The sequence below is a fragment of the Danio rerio genome, chromosome 8 (genome assembly GCF_049306965.1).
Source record: "Danio rerio strain Tuebingen ecotype United States chromosome 8, GRCz12tu, whole genome shotgun sequence".
NCBI lineage: Eukaryota > Metazoa > Chordata > Actinopteri > Cypriniformes > Danionidae > Danio > Danio rerio.
In genome coordinates, this window is record NC_133183.1 from 8,343,077 (window position 1) to 8,360,000 (window position 16,924).

General features: G+C 35.2%; 1 protein-coding gene across 2 annotated transcripts in view; it reads right to left on the reverse strand.

The window, feature by feature from the left end:
* Nucleotides 1–16,924, reverse strand: part of dock5 (dedicator of cytokinesis 5) — a 175,208-nt gene that overhangs the window by 158,147 nt on the left and 137 nt on the right. For both annotated transcript variants that reach the window (XR_012383806.1, NM_001110012.1), the window contains 1 exon segment: nucleotides 16,917–16,924. This exon segment is cut by the window's right edge. Coding sequence is in view for 1 of the 2 variants with exons in the window: in NM_001110012.1 (NP_001103482.1) it covers nucleotides 16,917–16,924 (8 nt within the window). In the remaining variant the exon portion in view is untranslated.

Genomic DNA, 16,924 nt, shown 5'->3' on the forward strand with positions numbered 1-16,924 from the left:
AAATTATCAAATCAAAAATGGCAAAAGTAGTCTAGTGTTAAGAAATATTATGTCAAAAATTAAAGGGCACCTATTTGACCCCCTTTACAAGATGTAAGAAACGCCTTTGGTGTCTCCAGAATGTGTTTGTAAAGTTTCAGCTCCAAATATCCATCAGATTAATTATTAGCCTCCAGAATATGCCCATTTTGGTGTCTGAGGACAGTGTAGCTGTTTTTGTAGCCTGTGGCTTTAAATGCAAATGAACTGCTTCTCCCCGCCCACCATTCCCACATGCATGTCTGCTTCTCATAATGCGTTATATTAAAGGTGCAGTAGGTGATCTGTTAAAATGCTAACCGCTTAGCATATTATCTTTGGATGGCGGGGAGGGACTGTGATTCAAAGCCACACCCCCTAAAATCGCGAGTGTGCACACCGCGTCACAACAGCAGACAGACAACCCACTAGTTCATGTCATTCGCCAGTTAGTTAGCGCCAGCGCCGTGCAGGAATTACATTTACTATTACTTAGCCACACTTACATGCTATTTCAGAGCGAATATTCAGAGTAGCATGGTAAACAGTATAGGAAGGCTGTCATTGTTTGAAAATGACCCAATGTGAATATAAAAGCAACTTCAGCTCAATAAGCAGTTAGGCGGAATAGCGCTATTTACTGGTGTTTTGATGTTAAACTAAATATAAATGTACATTATCGATGCTGTAAAAGGACCTTATGAAACTGAAAACAGCCACTGAAATCTCCCGGGGAAAGATTGATGTGACTAAACAACACGTCTGTGAATAAGTCATTCATAACAGAACACAATCTAACATAAGCTTAGCCATTTTAAAACAGAACATTACCTGTCTAACAGTAACATTTCAGCCATGGTGTCGTCCTTCCTCCAGCGTGCTAAAGTAACTCCAATATTGATTGAGGTTTTTAAAAGTTTCAATTCAGCATTTGATTTCTCCCGGTCCGTCTCGTGACCGCGCGACCACTTATGAAGACGGGCACACGCGAATGGCGGATCTGCGTGAGCAGATGCGCAGACGTCTGAATCTACATGTGCTGACAGACAGTCTGACCAGCTTATCGGAATTATGAGAGATGTCGGTCCGACTCTATTTAATTGGATGAACATTTTTTTAGTTTTATGCCTTACCCAGAATATAAAAATACAGATAAACACATTTAGATCATTTACTGTAATCATTACTATTGGACTGTGAAGAGACTCTCAACCAGCACAACAAAACAGAAGACAATCACCTACTGCACCTTTAAGCAGCAACATCCTGTTTTCCCTCGTGAAGCTAATATGATGTAACTGGAACTGCAATTCATTGAAAATCCACTAGTCCAGGCTCTTATAGAGCATTTACCATGTTTGTGAACATTCAGGATGCGCACACAGGGAGGAGGCAGAAAACAAAACGTGAGCGCTAGCATTAACAGCGAAGGAATGACATCCGGTGCGGTAGAGTTTGTTGTTCTCCTAGAAATAAGATATATTGATTACATATTGTATATATATATATTATTTACATAATGCTTTCAGCGTATTATAACAGCTCGTCACACAGTGATAAGCACAGTGATTTAGCAAAATTAACGTTAAAGTGAGTGGTGTTTGCCTGACAGGACCATCTGCGATAGCACCCTCCCAATGAATATTGGATAAGACGAAATGGCCAAGCATCCAGCCCCAAATATGCAGTCTCATGGAAGCTCCAAGTGATTTTACAAGAGAGAAGTTAAAGGCCTACAAGTCTTTGGATGCCAACAACTTTGTTCTGTGTGGTCATGTGCAAGAAATAATGTTCCATGATTACCAGATTCAAAACTTTGTAGTGCTAAAAACCGAGGTTCTACCTAGCCAAAGATAAGGAAAGAAGACGGAGCTGTGTATGGGTATTCATCATCAAGCAAAACGACTGCATTCTGACAGCGAACTGCATCTGTACGGTAGGGTATGTGAACTTACACATAGAGGTAAAGTTGGTTTTATATTTGCACATTCAGACTTATAATATTATAAATAATATTATAATTTCATAAAAGTGTTATTTGCAAACTCTAAATAGCGAAACCATATTAGCAGCCAATGACTATCAAGGTCCAACATTGTTCACAGTCAAATAAACGGTGTTAATGTTGTTTTCAAGTCACACTTACAGGTTATTTCAGAGCGAATATTTAAAGTGCCGCAGTAAACAATATAGGGAGTTTGTCACAAGTTGTCACTGAATAAATGTGTGACTATAAAACCAAGTTTACCTCAATAACTTTCACTTTCACGTTTCATTCTTAGCATTCAGTGTCCGTAGTTTAATTCACCATTTGTAACTGTTTATGCTGAAATCATAGCATATAGCTAATATTACCCATCATGACAACTTATTTTATAACTCATCCGTTTTGTTTATATTAAGGTATATTAAGTCTGCATAATTAAGGGCATGGCCACTTGAGTGTAAAATATAAAAATATAACACTGTATTTTAGTTTATGTAATGTTGTATTCTTAAATAAAAATTAATTTCATAAGTTTATATACTATATATATATAACAGTTCTGTCTGGGTCTCAAATCTGATTGTCTGATAGCCGTGCGATATTCTGCAATATCAGAACTCCTACAGCCTCTTTACTCTTTGTGTATTACTCCGCCCACATACAGCCAGCAAAAAGCAGACACTACAGATCTAAAGTTTAAAAGAAGCTTGCTCAACTGTTTAACTGTTAGCTTATGATTTGAATCCAATGTGGAAGAAAGTAGTTCCACATACAAAAGGGTTTTTGAGACTCTCAATATTTGATTTTGTTTTTATATACACAATTATGCCATCAAACTGTTGTATAAACGCAATATCACACTCGTAGCAGTGCGATATGGCTGTATATCAGCACTGGTGGGGGCACTAAGACATAGCACGCCTCCCACCAGTGGCGATATACAGCCATATCGCACTGCTGCTTGTGTGATATTGCTCATATATATATATATATATATATATATATATATATATATATATATATATATATATATATATATATATATATATATATATATAATTTTATAATAATTTTATTTTTGCAGTTTCCAGCAATCTTAATGAACATTTTTACTATAACTTTACTACAAAAAAAACAATATTACAATATAATTTGAATAAAGTAAAAAAAAAAAAATACTATGTAAAATATGTATGTAAAATGTCTTATTTTATTTTTAGTTTTTTTTCACACTTCACAAAACCTGGGAGTTGTAAGACCAGACAAATAACAATAATAATAAAAAAGTAACAAACACAATATTGTTAAATAATATCAAATCTAATATTAATAATTATGATATTAATATATATTGATAAAATAAAAAATACTTTTATAATTTTAATAGTCTTATAAATCATTTTAATGTAAACTGCCCTTTTATATCTGTAAGTTCTTTAATTTTAATTTTAATTTCAGACACTTGAACTGTTAACTGGAAATATTATTATACATTTTTATGAAAATATTATTATAATAAATATTTATAATTGTCCTATAGCATGTTTACCACCAAAATGGTTCTGCAATTGTTACAAGCTAAAAAATAACAGCTTTGGTACTACTCAAAACCAAGAGAATGTGCACAAACATACACAGGTTGGTAACCAATTGCATAAAGCCAGGGTATAGTAGGGTTAGGTGATATGGTCACTTTGATGACTTAAAAATTTTCATATCAATCTAGCTTGATAATTATAACTATAAAATGTCAAACCTCTATGTCTTTCATATTTAAATTCACATTCGGCTCTTGAATGATAGCTGGAGCACTTAGACGGTTAATTGTTCATTTAAATAAATCTTTTATAGTCAAAACATGTTAAAACCACATCATCCAGATGAACCCTTCACAAATCTATAGTACAAAATCTATAAAGATGAATATTAATATTTATAAATGCAAAGTTAAAATATGTTGGCAGGCTTTTTTCCCTTAACAAAATGTCACAGAGAAAGTATTTCTTAGTTTCTTCATGTTCTCATGGGTGATATCTCATCATTAAACATGACGCAGATGTACATTTGTTCATTAAAGTAAGAACATATATGAAAAGAAAAGTCTATTCTGCCTTTAAAAAAATAGATAAAAAACATTGTCATCCACAATATCTTATATATAGATCATCTTATTTATACATATAACGCCTCATTACCATGCTGAAATATAATTATGTGGTTTCCATTATAATTGTATGAAAAGCACTATAATTACAACTGCACAAATGCTATAGCTTAATAGCAGCAATTACAGTAATTATATATCATTACTCCATAAATACATTTAGTACATCTATATTAATAATAAAAATCATAATATATCTCCCAATCCTAAATATTAAAACAGATTTTTTTTTTTTGTTAACATTTAATTTTTAGTAAAAAAAAAAAAACTGCATCAAATCATGAAACATTTTTCCATCTCATAGTTTTGTGGACATGACTCAGATGTAAATGAATGTTTAACAGCTGTATTTAAATGTTCTGCCTTTAATTGCATGGTTTTATAAAAAAATAAATAAAATAAAAGATTGTCATCTACAATAACATACATTTGAATTTAAATATATTAGTCGTCCTGTGAATTTATTTATTTTTTATATTTCCCAAATGATGTTTAACAGGGCAAGGAATTTTACACAGTATTTCCTATAATATTTTTTCTTCTGGAGAAAGTCTTATTTGTTTTATTTCGGCTAGAATAAAAGCAGTTTTAAATTGTTTAAGAAACATTTTAAGGTCAAAATTATTTTGATTGTCTACAGAACAAACCATTGTTATACAATAACTTGCCTAGTTAACCTAGTTAAGCCTTTAGATGTCACTTTAAGCTAAATACATGTATCTTGACAAATATCTAGTCAAATATTCCGTACTGTCATCATGGCAGAGATAAAAGATATCAGTTATTAGAAATGAGTTAATAAAAACTATTATGTATATATACAGGGGGGCTAATAACTCAGGAGGGGTACTAATTCTGACTTCAACTGTACATTTAGATCAGTGTAATAGCACACACATTCTCATTACTGAAAAGTAACTATAAAATTTCTATGATAACTATAAAAGCACTAGCCTGGATATATAATTACAACTGCTTTAGCTTAATAACAGCAATTACTGTAATTATATTCCATTACTCCTTTACTACATTTAATATGTCAATATACAGCAATCCAACCACTAAACCATGGTACTTCAGTAAAACAATGGTAAATCCATTAAATAGACTTCTAAGTTGTTTGTTGATGGCAATGTTTTTCTTATATCAGCACATTTCCATCCAACTTTAAACTAAATCAACGAGATACCAGTGTTCTTCACTAAACTCAATGCTTGCATGATTGATTCGAGGCCTATCTGAATGTAAACACTCCTAACCCTGTATTGCTGTTGGATGCCATTCCAGCAGCAAAACAGTTGCTGTTGGATAAACGTTCAGTGATGCAAACAAGTTTAACCAACATCACCCATATCCTTTCTTTCCTTGTTAGGTAAATTGTATTTTTTTCTTTTTCAACAACAAAATGAATAATTTAAATAATACTTTTTTGCAAACTTATATACAGTTGAAACCAGAAGTTTACATTCACTTTAAAAAAACAACCTTTTTTTTTTTTTAAATGTCTGATGGTAAATCATACTAAACGTTTACTATTTTTGGTCCGTTAGGATTTCCTAAATGATTAACATTTGCTAAATGCCAGAATAATGAGAGCATTTTTTTTTTTTTTTTTAGAATTTTTTAAATTAATTTCTGTAATAAGTTTACATTCATTTCCCTGGATATTTTTTATCTTTGCTTTTAAACTTTATAACTTTGGTCAAATGTTTTGCATATCCTTCCACAAGCTTCTCACAATAGTTTGCAGGAATTTTGGCCCATTCCTCCAGACAGAATTGGTGTAACCAAATGCCTCATTGCAAAAACACCGGGGAGTGACACCAACAACAGAAGGTAGGATCCAATATGCAGGTTTAATCTTTGTCAGGCAAGCAATGGTCAATACAGGTATGAACAGGTATGTGCGGGCAAATCCAGAGTCGAAGTCAGTAAACAGGCAATGGGTCGAAAGGCAGGCGGCTAAAACAGATAACTAGGATACAAAGCTAGGTTCAGACACGGAGAAACAAGACAGGGAGAAACGCGTTGAAATGTCACTAAACAGTAAACAAGACTCGGCAATGTGAATGAGTGTGTGTGCTGCTTAAATACTGTGTGTAATCAGTCTCTGAAAGTCCTCAGGTGTGAATGTAAATCAAGCTAAATGAGAAAGCAGGTGTGTGGGCGAAGAGCATGTATGAAGTTGTAGTCCAGGAAAAGTGTAGTTCTAAGTGTGTGTGTGTGTGTTTACCAGCGACATCTGGTGGTTGTTCGCTGGTAAACATGACAAGGGAGAATAGTTTTGACTTCAACTGATAATCGTTTTGAATAATCGTGATTACAATTATGACCAAAATAATCGTGATTAAGATTTTTCCCATAATCGCGCAGCCCTAAAGGATCGGGTGTCAGAAAACACTTCTATAATCATGTGCACATTATTATCATCAGCTTAAGAGGTTTGTTATTTCAAATATAGATGTGATCGCGAGCTCCCTGGAGAAAGTGAAACCGCTCACACTTTTTAGACGGCCTTGTAAAACAGCAACAGGACACAGCTGATTTTGTCCTTTTTGGCTATGTGGCTGTACATCAAGACGACAACAAAGTTTGTTGGAGCTCGGGTCAACCATGGCTTGTTAATTATATGTATATATTATTACAGTGCAATGTCTCGGCTGTGTTTTTAAAACCGGCGCTCTCCTGTATTCTCCTGCTTCTGCGGGTGACGCTTCTCTGGGAATCAGTAGCGTTCAGCGTTCTATCTCCACCTTATGGTATACCCTTTAGGCCTGTTGGTACCCTTTGCAAAGGGTGACCAAAAAGTGGTACGGTACGGTTGACTTTTAGGCACTCTTTGACAATGGAAACCATAAAAGCTCCCCAATAGTCGCGTACCACTCAGCGGAAACGGGCCATTATATACACACCCAGGTATCGGATCAGTTCTCTGTATCGGCAGATACCCTTCATTAGCCCAGGTATTGAAATCAGTATCAGGAATGAAAACAAATAATGAAACATCTTTAAACAAAACCATTTTTTTACATTGAATGAATGTAAACCCATTCCAGAAGACCTCCAACACCAAATTAGGAGACTTTAAAAATAGCATACAAGGGGCATTATATTAAAATAAGCATCACAATGCTTCAGTTCACACACTGGGCACTATTTGAGCGTGTGATTTGTTGTCTGGGCCATAGATGTGTCACAGTGTTGAGTCCTGGTGCATGCTGGGCTGTGCTAACAGGCTTCGTTCTGACCGCTCTTTGTGAGCACTCTTCTATGACATCACTGACGGGCAGGTTACACACTAGCACACAGACGCTTGTCATGTTGCCATAAGCAAGCAATTTCATTCACTTTGGTCATTTCAGAGAACAGATGTGTGTTCGCACTTTACTTGGGCGGTGTAAATAAAACCTTGTGGCTTTAGTGACATGTGGAAATTGTGCTGAAGTCATGGCCATAACAGAATGATTGTGTGCGATTAAACACAACAGAGATGTTCTTTGTGCTCGCTGTAATACTGGACGGTTAAAAACAAAACAAACATCAGTCGAGGAACAAATGCCATTTCAGTCATTCCTCTTCAAAAGTTTGCTACTTACTACGTTTTTGTTATTATTTGTGAAATCTCTGTGTGCAATTTTTTTTTAAATTGCACAGTAAATTATGTTTATATTATCAGAAAATCATAAATTAGATGTATAATTTTCTATATTTACAGAAATCAGACACAACAGTGTCATAACAAATACAACATTCATCATTCAGTCATTTTCCTTCAGATTAGTCTCCATTTATCAGAGGTCACCACAGCGGAATGAACAGCCGACTATTCCAGCATATGTTTCACACAGCGGATGCCCTTCCAGCTGCAACCCAGTAATGGGAAACACCCTTACACTCTCACATTCGTACACACTCATACACTAAGGCCAATTTCATTCATTCATTTTCGACTAAGACCCTTTATTTATCAGGGGTCGCCACAGCGGAAAGAATCGCCAACTATTTCAACATATGTTTTATGCAGGCCAATACTGGGAAACACCCAGACACTCTTGCATTTACACTCATACACTACAGACAATTTAGTTCATGCAATTCACCTATAGCGCATGTCTTTGGACTGTGGGGGAAACCGAAGCACCTTAAGCAAACCCACGCCAACACATGCAAACTCTAAACAGAAATGCCAACTGACCCAGCTGGGACTCAAACCAGCGACCTTCTTGCTGTGAGGTTACAGTGCTAACCACTGAGCATCTGTGCCGCCGCTATATATTTGTATTAAATCAGGGGTTTTCAAAGTGTGAGGCGCGCCTCCCCTGGGGGGCGACAGAGCATGTCAGGGGAGGCGCGGGAAAAAATATAATATAATAAAAATATAATTATTAAGTTTAATTATTATATGTATTTTTTTATCATAATTAAACATTTTAATTAAAGCAAAAAAATAATACGTCAATTATAAAAAAAACCTTTTTTACCCAGAAGGCCATAGCTGTGAATTCGCTTCTGTTTGGCAAGCCCGCCAATACAGGTATATGCCTGCTAATACAATGGGTCGGTTTCTGAGACCCCAACCCCCCCCTGTTCTATTCATATTGAACCATCATCCTAGTTTTAAAAACGTTATATTAAAATACTTGTTATTACTCTGTAAATAATTGCACTTTCATGCGAATGATGATAAAAGTGAGTTAACAGTCTGACATCTGTGTCTTTATATATACATATATATACATATATATATATATATATATATATATATATATATATATATATATATATATATATATATATATATATATATATATATATATATATATATATGTGTGTGTGTGTGTGTGCGTGCGTGTTTGGGAGGAGGGGGGCGCCGATAAGTTGTGTCAAAAGGGAGGCCCACTGTCTTAGACTTTGAAAAACCCTGTATTAAATCAAATAAATAATTAGAATTAAAACAGATTTTTTTTAATAAAAAAAAAGATATAAAAAATGAATCCATCATTAAAGTAGAATTTTAGGAATTTTGGGTAACACTTTATTTTGATGGTCCATTTGTGTATTAATAGACTGTCTGCTTACTGTCTGTTGATACTGCTCCTTTAGCAGACATTTAACTGACTATAAGAAACTTTGCAAGTCTCCATCAACTTACACTAACCCCAACCTAACAGTCTACTTATAAACTAACAAAAATTAGTCTGCATGCAGATGCAGTGTAACTTAAATTCAACAAACAGACCATCAAAATAAAGTGTGACCAAATTTTGTCAATTAGACATGTTTTTTGATCTATGGTAATCATAACAATGTGTTTCACCCAGTATAAAGGCTGTGCAATCAATTAATTGAAATCAAATCCCAATTTGAAACACTGCGATGAGTTAAATCGCAAGAGGCTGCAATATAAAAAATATTTATTCATTTTCTTTTCAGCTTAGTCCCTTTATTAATCTGGGGTCGCCACAGCGTAATGAACCGCCAACTTATCCAGCACGTTTTTACGCAGCAGATGCCCTTCAAGCCTCAACCCATCTCTGGGAAACATTCACACACACACTCATTCACACACACACACACACACACACACACACACACACACACACACACACGCGCACACACACACACGCACACACACACACGCACACACACACACACGCACACGCACACACACACATTCATACACTTCGGACAATGTAGCCTACCCAATTCACCTGTACCGCATGTCTCTGGACTGGGGGAAACCGGAGCACCCGGAGGAAACCCATGCAAACGCAGGGAGAACATGCAAACTCATGCAAACCACACAGAAATGCCAACTGACTGAGGCCTGAACCTGCGACCTTCTTGCTGTGAGGCGACAGCACTACCTACCCTGAAATATATTTGTATTATTTAATTTCCCCCGCCTAAAGCAAATGCATGACTGCCATCTGTGTGTGAAAGTCTTACTAGCCAATTGAGTGAGCACACTTTCGTTCTGCCTGATCAGAATTGTGCAACTGAACTATACGGAACGCCCACAATTTCAAAAAAAGAATACAAACAGCTAAAGTGGGATAATGGCATCTGCTGCTTCAGAAGCATGAAGAGACAACTTCATATATAAAAAAAAACTGCATGTCGGGAATATTTTGGTTTCAAAGTCACAGACACCAAACAAAAAACAGGTAATTTTTAAGAGCTGTCACAATCACAGTATCTGTCAAACAAATAAAATAAAATAAATTCATTCATTCATTTATTTTCTTGTCGGCTTAATCCCTTTATTAATCTGGGGTTGCCACAGCGAAATGAACCGCCAACTAAAAATTTTTTAATTAATTAAAAAAATGTATGAATTAATAAAAAAATTAATTAAGTAGTTAATTAAAAATAATAATTCATTCATCCATTTTCTTGTCGGCTTAGTCCCTTAATTAATCCAGGGACACCACAGCGGAATGAACCGCCAACTTATCCAGCAAGTTTTTACGCAACGGATGCCCTTCCAGCTGCAACCCATCTTTGGGAAACATGCACACACACATTCACACACACACACATACACTACGGACAAATTAGCCTACCCAATTCACCTGTACCGCATGTCTTTGGACTGTGGGGGGAAACCAGAGCAAACCCACGCGAATGCAAGGAGAACATGCAAACCCTACACAGAACGGCAACTGAGTCGAGGCTTGAACCAGCGACCCAGGGACCTTCTTGCTGTGAGGCGACAGCACTACCTACTGCGCCACTGCTTCATCCCAATAATAATAATAATAACTAAAAAAAAGAATAAAATTTTTTTTTTTATCGCAATTGATATTTACCTCAAATCGCACAGCCCACCCAGTACTATTTACAATTATTTGATAATGTTATTATAAATTGCTTCCTTCAAGTGAATACAGAAAGATCTAACATATACGCGCAAGTCAAAACAAAAGAGACTTTAATATGGCCTTGAGTCTTAAGAGAGCTCTTTACACAGCCTTTGAAATGACTTTTTACCTATTCATTTTAACCCTTTTCCCAGCAACCATCTGAACAACAGCAGCAGTTCATCATTCAAATTAAATTCGACCATAAAATTAAAACAGAACAAAAAGATGCTACAAAATATGTGCATTTCCACTTTTATTTACAATTCCTGACTGAACGCAAACGCACCTTTCAATTCAAATTCCTCAAACGTATGCCAAAGTCCGCAGGAGAATGGAAAACCAACAAAGTATGAATCAGACTGCTTGAAGTCTGACCAACAGATTACATATCCCTTAAGAGCATTCAACAACAACAATCGCCCCTGTGTGCTGTAAAACTGGCCAGCTGACCCTTCTTGGCATAAACACGAAGTACAGTACTGCACCACAGCAACAGAGTAAATGCATCTGCAACAACCAGTGTCAGAAATGAACCAAGACTGAGGGAATAAAGTTAGGTGAAGAAATATTTACAGTTCAGGGCTGCACGATTCTGGCTAAAATGAGAATTAAGAAATCAAGATCACGATTTTCTCACAATTCTATCGATGTAAAATAAAGGTTAATATGAGTTGGCTATTATTGTTAATTGTCAAACATATAACAATAATAATATTAGGCCTATGTGTAGATCTACTGTTGGTTAAATGCTAAATTTTGTACAGACTTAAAATGGTGGGAGTTAAATAGAGTTTAAATTTGTCCTGGTTATTAATGCACAGTAAAGTGATGACATCAGAATACAACTATTCAGTCATTCATTTTTTATTTTAGCTTTTATTAATCAGGGGTCACCACAGTGGAATGAACCGCTAACTTATCCAGCATATGTTTTATGCAACGGATTCCCTTCCAGCTGCAACCCATCACTGGGAGGAGTCCACACACACTGATTCATACACATACACTATGGAAAATTTAGCCTACCAAATTCACCTGTACCGCATGTCTTTGGACTGTGGGGGAAACCGGAGCACCCAGAGGAAACCCACACGGGGAGAACATGCAGACTCCACACAGAAATGCCAACTGACCCAGCCGAGGCTCAAACCAGTGACCTTCTTCCTGAGAGGCGATCGTACTACCCACTGCACCACAACATTATTAGACTATTATTTGCTGGTAAAATGAGACATGTCATTATCAGATTCCCTCTTGCATTTTATTTAACGCACAGTACATTATATAGGTTAGAGTTGTTATACTGACCCAGTAAACATTTATTTTCGAGCACAACCCTTTGTGTTAGCTACGAAAGAAAAAGAAACATATCAAATGCTTGTCGTAATCATTACTCTAAATTGCGCTATGATCATTTAAATGATGTGCGCTACACTTCACTGCCGAGTGTGGCTCATAGATCCCGTCACCTTGAGAATTAAAAAAAAAAAACATACATGGTACACAAACAGTGCGCCAGCTCATGCATAATTTCGAGGCCGCGAATACATCATTACATTAAGACAGAAATGACAATTTTGGCTGAATATACCACATAAATACAGCATGTGACACTTTCAAGATCCTTTGGAGGTGTCCATGCTGCTGAGCAACGAATATAAATGTGAAGACTTGTGCGACCGCCTTTACGCTTCTCTCCTGACCTTGAAAATAGAATTGGCTGAGTCTTAGAAAAGCTGAATTAAGATTGTGAGTGGAGTCGAATCGAGATCGTGATCTTTTTTTTTTTTTCAATTAATCGTGCACGCCCAATACAGCTGAAGTCAAAATGATTCACCCTCCTGTGAATTGTTTTCTTCTTTTTCAGATATTTCCCAAATGATGTTTAACAGAGCAGGGAAATTTCCACAGTATTTTACATATTATGTTTTTTTCTTCTGGAGAAAGTCATATTTGTTTTATTTTGGCAAAAATAAAAGTAGTTTTTAATTTTTCAAGCAGTTTTAAGGTAAAATTTTTTTAGCCCCCATAGGCTATATTTTTTAGACTGTATTGTTATGCAATAACTTGCCTGATTACCTTAACATGCCTAATTAACCTATTTAAGCCTTTTAATGTCATTTCAAGCTGAATACTAGTATCTTGAAAAATATCTAGTAAAATATTATGTGCTGTCATCATGGCAAAGATAAAAGAATTCAGTTAATAGAGATGAGTTATTAAAACGATTGTGATTAGAAATGTGTTGAAAGAAATCAGAAAACAGAAAATAGGGAAAAAATATAAAGGGGGCTAACAATTCTGGAAGACTAATCATTTTGACTTCAACTGTATATACACATGTACAGATAGATAGAGAGATAGAGAGATAGAGAGAGAGAGAGAGAGAGAGAGAGAGAAAGAGAGAGAGAGAGAAAGAGAGAGAGAGAGAGAAAGAGAGAGAGAGAAAGAGAGAGAGAGAGAGAGAGAGAGAGAGAGAGAGAGAGAGAGAGAGAGAGAATGTATTAAACATTCCATTTAAGTCCCTCTGCAGACACAGAAGCGATCAGATTTGTTCTATAATTAATATTTCAGAGGCAAGTACAGCTGAACGTGTTGCTGGAAGTAATCTACTTTCTTCATTTGTGAAAATCATGCAGAAAATAGACACTGGAGAATTACTTGGAGACTAGCAAAGCGTTTACGGTGTTGTGAAATTTTGTGCATTTGAAGTCGATTCAGTTTTACAGGTATAGCTAAAGTTATCCACTGAAGTTATTTTAGTCGCATGTGACATAAATTAAATAGCTGGAATAATAAGCTGCATTACGAACATGCATCTGAAAAGAAAACAAACGTCTCCCTTTTGATAAATAAAGTGCAATTTACAACCATTTGAGGTGAAACGAGATAGCTCACCCTAAAATTAAAATTCTGTCGTCAATCAAGCGAGGTAAAGTATTTGCACTTATATTTATTTTTTATCATTGACAACTTGTGACAGGTTAATTTACAGTTTTTTTCAATTGCTTTGGCTCAATTCTCGATTAAAATGTTTATATTAAAACAACAAATTCAGATCTCTGAACAATTAGCTTATGTTCACTTCAGAGTGGCGTTTCTTATTGATTTAATCAAACTGCAAATGCTTTGGCGCATGTGTGCATTAAACAGTAAACACAAATTTCTGTAGTATGGACAAAAAACTAATTGCATAGGGCTTGTTGATCAATTAAAACTTCTCAATCATTTTTTCATTGTGTAAGCCATCACACTCAAAACAGCCTATTCAATGATGAAACATTTGAAGAGTTCAGATGCAAAACCCTGTCAATCCATCAGACTTCTTTTCTTGTAAATGAGCATTTTCTATCTAAAACTTGCTCCTATAATTAGGTTCAGAAGTTTCATTTTATATGTAATGATAAGGTTATTAGCTTTTAAATAAAATAGCTTTTTTTCCCCAAAAGTGTCACTTTAGACAATTCTTTGGTTTTTAACAAGGAAAATTTTCTTTTGCATCAAAACCAGCTAAATCCACTATTTCTTTTTTTTGCAAAAACCTCTAAATCCAACTATTGGGACAAGAGAGTGTAGTTAGTTGAAAATGACTAAAGAAGCAATTAGAAATTATTTTACCAAACATGAAACACATCACACAGACCACCAAAAAAAATCTGTAAAGTAAGTGGCGATTCATTCCGCTATGATAAACCAGGAAAAAAGCGGAAGGAAACTGAATGAAATCTGTCAAGTAAGTGCATTAATCAATGACAAAAAGGTGGCCGGTCTGTGTTGTTCTTTGCCAGGATGGGTGGAAGAGGTCAATAGCGGCTATGTCATCTACTCTGTTAGATTTGACTGTATTTTGGTTTACATGTATTTTCTGTAATATTTACAGTATTTTATTATTTTATTAGTCTATTTTATTAGTAATGTTCACAGTATTTTATTAGTCTGTTTTGTTTTTTAACAGTATTTCAGTTTTCAGCCACAGTTGGAAAAAAATGTCATGAATCCAATATAAATTTAATCCAATGGATCCAATGCTTTGCAAACAGGCCAATTTGACAGTCTAAACAGAAAGACAACAAACGACACTGGCAATAGGCTACAACATGGGCGTTGTTAGGCCTATTTTAGGGCAGCTGTAGCCCCCCTAAAATTTTTGTGACTAGCTCATGAAATGTACACTAAATTATCGCCTCAGTTCCCTTTAAATTTGATATGAAAAAGGCGGCAGAACTCGGCTCCTCCTCGTCTTTTGTTTTTCATTTGATCAGCAAACCACAGCCGTGGACACATGTTTCACTGAATAAGAGTAACTTAAAATACCGTGTGGATTATTAGAATAAATAAGTACATTTTACTTAAAAAAAAAACATGTGTGATGAACTTAAAACTACAAATTGAATATTGATGTTACTTGAAAGTGCAAGTTGAGAACATGTAAAGTCTAATAGGACAAATGAAAATAAAACAAGTTTGATATATTAAAAAAAAAAAAAAAGCTTATGCAAATAGTTGGCTCAATTTTTAGGTAGAACATACACAGTATTTTTAGTGCACTTTCAATATTCAGTCTGAAATCGCATGCAAGAGTGAAAGCAAAACAACATCAGCACTATTTATTTGACTCTAAACAGTGTTGTACTTTGATAGTCTTTGGCTGCTAAAATGATTTCACTATTTAGAATTTTGCAAACAATACTTTAATGAAATTTTATTATTAAAGAGAATGTCTGAAATGTGCAAATTTAAAACCGACTCACTTATCAGTTACACATTTTTGGGGTTTCTTCTATTAAACACAAAAACAAGAATGCTGAAAATGATTTACGTTGACTTCCATTGTATTTTTTCCTACAATGGAAGTCAATGACTACTGATTACAAACCTACTTCATAATATCATATTGTGTGTTCAACAAGGAACCCCTTGAGATTGAGGTAAAGTTAGTTTTATATTTGCACATTTATTCTGTGACAACTTGTGACACGCTTACTATATTATTTACCATTCTACTTTGAATATTTGGTTAGAAATGGCAAGTAAATATGACTTCAAAACAAAATTAGCACTATTTAACTGTGAACAATATTTACTTTGATAGTCTTTGGCCGCTAATATGACTTTTCTCTTTATAATTTGCAAACAATAATTTTATGAAATTACATCATTAAAGAGAAAGTCTGAGAATGTGTGAGTATAAAAAAAACTTAACCTAAAACCACTAGAGGATGGGTACATTTCTTTTTCGGGGGGGTGAACTATCCATTTAAATGTCTGCAACATGGTTTAAACCTACTTTAGAAGTCATGTCAGCTAACCACAAATGTATGCAAATTGTGTTATTGTTGTTGGTGTTGATAAGGGCATTTGCAGAACGATCCAGCAACTCTATTTCAATGAGCAGTGTGAGATAAAGGCTTTATGGGTGTGTTAACCTGAGCTCATGTGCACAGATTAACATGACTGGAAGGGAAATGCTGTTTATGACTGTATCACTAGCAGCTGCATTTACTGTAACTGTTTTGTCCTGTCAAACTCTGCAGGAACAAGAATAACCGTGTGCTTTATATGTCATTGAAACAAACTAAATATAATTAAATAAACAAATAAATATGTTGTTAAATATAACTAAAGATTTGCTTATTTAAACGTCCGTTACAAATTATGACAACAAACTTAAATCCCTTTGCTTTGTGAATAGATTACGTCTCATAACGGAACAGCTTCTCACACAGGTATGAAACCGTGTGTGCGTGTGTGTGTGTGTGTGTGTGTGTGTGTGTATTCGTTCAGGTAAAGGTGCGGCTGAAGCTCCTCAAACTCCAGCACAAGTTTCAAAGTGAAAAAACTGAGCTAGAAACTAAACAAAAGCGCGTTGAAAGTCACTCACCCACTCCA